At 38.3% G+C, this 5,099-nt stretch overlaps 1 protein-coding gene across 1 annotated transcript in view; it reads right to left on the bottom strand.

Moving 5' to 3' along the window:
* The window catches only part of ZUFSP (zinc finger with UFM1-specific peptidase domain), a gene marked incomplete at its 5' end in the record, with an annotated part of 6,389 nt that extends 3,205 nt beyond the window's left edge, over positions 1-3,184 (bottom strand). The window contains 4 exon segments of the mRNA XM_009070526.1: positions 2-73; positions 1,122-1,290; positions 2,025-2,134; positions 3,068-3,184. Coding sequence (XP_009068774.1) covers positions 2-73; positions 1,122-1,290; positions 2,025-2,134; positions 3,068-3,184 — 468 coding nt within the window.
* Positions 3,185-5,099: the final 1,915 nt, after the last annotated feature.

Raw genomic sequence — 5,099 nt, 5'->3', positions numbered from 1 at the left:
CCTGCTGAAAGCCACACACGCCTCACATCTTTCTTCTCATTCTGATAGTACTTGCACAACGCTTCAATGACTCCTAAAAGACAAAAGACAAAGTTTATCTGTAAAACGAACTACAAAATTTGACAAAAGATGATTCTTGCCCCAGCTTGGAACAGATACAGATTAATACAATTTGTTTAAAAACATTTAAGTGATCCTATGTTACATCTAGAACACAAATCACAAAACCAGTGGACATTGCACCCATTTAATTTTAATGGTCTTTTCTTTGATGAATTCATGTACTATGAAGCTTTCAAAATTAAGTCTATTTTTTCACTGATGCTACACAATGAGTATTTTAATTTAAACAGCTTGGACTACATTATAAACTGTGATACTCACAGGAACTATTACAGTGATATAGAAAAAGTATGATATATTGTTTTATATATCAAGAACCAAATGGCTATTTTGTAAGCTAGAACCACTAGCAGCAAGTTAAAAGACCTTTGAGCTGTGGTCTAGGCAAGTAAAGATAAGGGAACCTTTTGAAAAGGACACAACAATCTACTGGCACTGTATTTTTGTACCAATTATAAAACATTTAAAAGATTTATCAAGTAGGTGTCTACTCCTCCCTGTCCTCTCTTGGACTTTGCAATCAGATGAACACTGTGCTTGCCTGTAACCAGCTTATGAGATAATACAATTAATTGAAACACAAGATAAAAAGCTACTGTCAATTTGAACAGCTACACTAGATTAGGAACCAAAGAGTACTAAGTAATAAACAAGCATACAGTCAAGGGCAACCAGCTTGTGACAGACATTTACAACTTTTAATACATACTATATTTGTGCCCTTAACTAGACAACTTGGTCCTAAGGATACATAGAAAAAAACAGATTTAAAAAAAAGGAGAAAGTCTCTGGGTTAGAATAAAATTCAGAAAGATACCAAGCTTTACTTTCCTTATTAGTTTAAGACTAAAATTGTATAGACTGATCTAGAAATAAGGATTAGAACTAGGATGCAACCGATATTAAACAACCAATTATATATTTTGCTAAAGACCAGTTTAGTCACCACAACCTGGGTCTAAAAAGTAGTCTTAGTTGTATAACATCAGCATTTTTACCTGAGGTCTTTGTTTTCCCATCATCTATACCAAAAGCCAAACATTCCATCATGTCAGCTTTTCTCTTGTGATATTCAAAAGGCTGCATCCTTCCTCTATCAACTTCTCTTTCCATATTCTTTAGAAATTGCTGCTTGTAGCCACCAGAATTATCCAAGCCATACTGTCTCTGTTAGGGATAGAATGTGCATGATTTAACTCACATTTTTAAAATTCACCTTTAGTGATTTTGAGAAGGTGCATGCACCATCAGTAACTTTGAAAAACAGTGAAGCATAAAAACTTATGATTACTTTAGAGCTGAGGGCCAAGCTTCATTCCTGAATATGAACGTGGGACTAGGAAAGACCTGGAAGAGCAGGCACATCCCTCCGCTCCCCGTTGGCAGAGCCATTGGCACGGAGGCAGTCTGGAAAGGAGGTAGTGAGAGTGGGAAATGAGTTACCAGGCGGTAGGCAGAGGGAAGCAGGACCTGGAGCAGGTGATGGTGTTCTGCAAGAGGACAGTCAGGATGCTCAGGACCTTTGGCAGTGTGGCAGGGAATATGCTCCAGGCTGCACTACAAGGCAGAGCACTAGAGCTGGGTGAAGCACAGGCAGCACGTGTGCCAGGCCCCTGGTGAGAGCACCACGGGCTGCACAGGGAGCACCCAGCCCCATCCTGAGCCAGAACCACTCAAAGCAGTAAAGCCAAGTAGCTCAAGGCAGGCATGTCCAGCACTTGTTGCCAAGAGAGCTGCATTTGCCTGCAACTCACTCCTGCACTATTACCTCAACACAGACTGTGTGACTTGCACAGGTCTGACCTGGTATGGCTGTTCCAGGACATTACAGTTCCAAGATACTCTAATGCCTCTAATGGCACAACTGTTCAAAAATTTACCATTTAGAAACATTAGTGTACCTGCAGCTTTTTAAATTCTTCCCTCTCTCTCTTCTCTTCTTCTGATCTCTGCCATTTATCTTCTTCAGTTTGGAGCTGCTGAGCCAGTTCTAGATCTCTTATGTTTCCACCTACCCCAGAATAACATTCCAAAGAGAGGGGACTTGATCAGGAGGTTAATAATGCTTTGGCGGATCACATATTTCATTTTTAAAGATTCCTTTCTAAGCAGACATATGTAAACACAACTGGGCATTAATTTTAGGAGATGCATCCCACATTATTTGGAGCTATTAGCAAGGAACACTAAACAGGACTGACTGCATTCAGTCTGCCAAGACTCAGACTCTTGACTTGGACAAAGTTTATGCAGTTAATGAAGCAATTACTTGGCAAATAATGCACGTACCTCTACCACTAAGAAAACAGCTACTGTTTAGTATGTTTCACTTCACTGTTAGCAAGAAGTCTCAGTTTCTTAAATACCACACACACCTATTAGCTTCTAGGACCATTGCCAGCAGTCTCTAACAAAGTGACAAAACCAAATTTAGGATCAGAGAACTGGATAGGTATTCTCCAGGACTTTGCTAGCCATGCTAATAAATAAAGTTACTTTTGACAACTTTATGGTTATCAAAAGTAGCCTTTACAGAAAATAATAGAGAAAAAAAAAGCTATACATTTTCAGCTCTTCACATTGGAACATTCCACTGTAAATTCCATTTATGTAAACCTTCTATAGAGCTAGAAAAAGAAATATATAATACTGCTGTCTTTTAATAATTTTTTGCTCTGTTTTACTTGTGTTTTACTAGCATGCAGTTCATTTATTTAAAAAGCATGTGCAGACAGAGATTTCTTTCAGCATGTGCAATTAAGTAGAGCACTTGGGCAAGTGATAGGACTTGCTATTAACTATGTTAACTTCATCATGTACATGTCCAGGTCTTTTTTTAAATACAGAAATATTTAATTTCAATTTTGTGTGAGAGTCCATATTATGACATGCAAATATTTGTAAATTCTTTCAAGTATTATCAAGCTTGTGTCCTTTCATGTACCTTCTGAAAGGCTATGTTCCTCTAAGTGTAAATCCACGTGTTCTTCAAGAATCTGAATGTTTGTGCAGGTAAGACTACACATTGGGCACTCATAGAGCTGTTCACCATCTCCTGTGTCTGAAAAAGAAATAGTTTCCTGATTAATGCAATTCCTGAGTGGTTTTTTTTGTGAGAATCATCCCTCCAATTGATATACAATCTAAGATAAATACAGTAGTGAAGTTTGTGTTGCCACTGAAATTCCCCAGAGAAAGGCAGCAAATTCTTAACAACTTTTACTCTCTTAACCACATAAGAATTTGTTTAAATACCTGACAATTTCAAGACATATTTTCCATCTTTTTATTAGTTTTCTCCCATTTAACTTAGAGATCACAATTTTCTATGACAATATTTGTATTAAGAAATGCTTAGTCTGAAAAATCAATTAATAAAAAGATCTCTTGTGCTAACAGAGCAACACTTGCAAAAATTTAACATTTCTGTAATAACACAGCGGTTGTTGGTCTTCCTGCATCTCCTTAAATAAGCACTCTTTCTGCAGTTTTAGTATTACTATTGAGAGTACCACATAGGATAGGCAAAGGATTTCTGGAGATCATCTAGTCCCTCATAGCAGGGTCACATTAAACAGGTTAAGTTACATGGGGCGTTTTCCAGTCAGTTTTGAAATGATTTCAAGGATAGACACTCCACAAACTCTGCAAACAACCTATTCCAACGTTTGACCAATACCAATAAAAAAAGTGTTCTTGCATTTAAATGGCATTCCTTGTATTTTGATTTGTGCCCACTGTCTCTTGTCCTGTCACTGGGAACCACAGACAAGTGCCTGACTACCTTTACAGCTCTCCTTTCGAGTCCCTAGACTTTACCTGCACCTTCCTAGGTTCACAAAATACGTGAATTAATGTCTTATGTTAGCTATTTCTGGAAAACATTTGTCCAAGTGAAATGTTCATGACCAGCTGGAGGGAAACTTGGTGATATAACAATCTAAATTCGCCAGCAACATTTGACATGATGCTGCAAACATACAGTTTTCTGAAACACACTGTGCACACAGTGTGGACTCTCCACCTCTGAAGGTGTTTAAGGAGATACTGGACGTGGCACTTAGTGCCATGGTCTAGCTGACATGGTGGTGCTTGGTCATAGGTTGGACTTGATCTCAGAGGTCTTTTCCAACCTGATTGATTCTGTGATAAAAAACCAAAACACACTTAATCCAACTATTTTTAAAGTAGAAATTGTCATGCAGGCAACTAAGTTATTTATTCAAGCTCTGCATTATTTGCACCCATAGAAGTAAAATGTAATTTAGTGCTAAGAAAAAATGGGGTTTTTGTTAAGAAAAACATTTGAATCAAACATTTTAATGACAGATTACGCACTGTGGTTGGCTATACTGCCACATTCTGCATCCTAACCATCATTTATCTTGTCATATATAGCTTGTTACATCACAAATGCTAAGTCTTCTAAGGGAATTACCCACTAGCAGTGATGCCATCACTAAGTTTCTGAAATAGCTACCAGCAACAGTTAGTAAAAATAAAACTCTGATCACATAAAAAATAAAATACAGCATTCAAATAAATAACCATTTCTTTTGCTCCAACACAAAGTTGGAATATCCCTGCCCAAACCAATGGTTAACACTTCAGAAACACTTTGGTGCTGGATCTCTTCTAAGTCTCCACTTCAAACCAAAAACTACCTTTCCCTAACACCTACAGCAACTGCTCTTCAGGATCCCACCAAAGGCAAGTCTTCAAGAGGCAAACCACTTGCCAGCACACAGAAGTTTTGCAATTTGCTTTCATTGATACAGATGGACAGAGTGCCTCCTCAGCAAGTTCACTGATGATACAAAACTGGGAGGAGTTGCTGATAGCTCAGAGGGCTGTGTGACCCTTCAGAGGGACCTCAACAGGTTGGAGAGACGGGCAGAGAAGAACCACATGAAATTCAACAAGGGCAAGTGCAGGATCCTGCACCTGGGGAAGAAAAACCTCATGCACCAGTACAG

This window comes from Acanthisitta chloris, unplaced genomic scaffold (genome assembly GCF_000695815.1).
Source record: "Acanthisitta chloris isolate BGI_N310 unplaced genomic scaffold, ASM69581v1 scaffold13522, whole genome shotgun sequence".
NCBI classification, from domain to species: Eukaryota; Metazoa; Chordata; class Aves; order Passeriformes; family Acanthisittidae; genus Acanthisitta; species Acanthisitta chloris.
The sequence above is the reverse complement of the archived record's forward strand: the minus strand, read 5'-3'. Positions and strand labels throughout refer to the sequence as shown.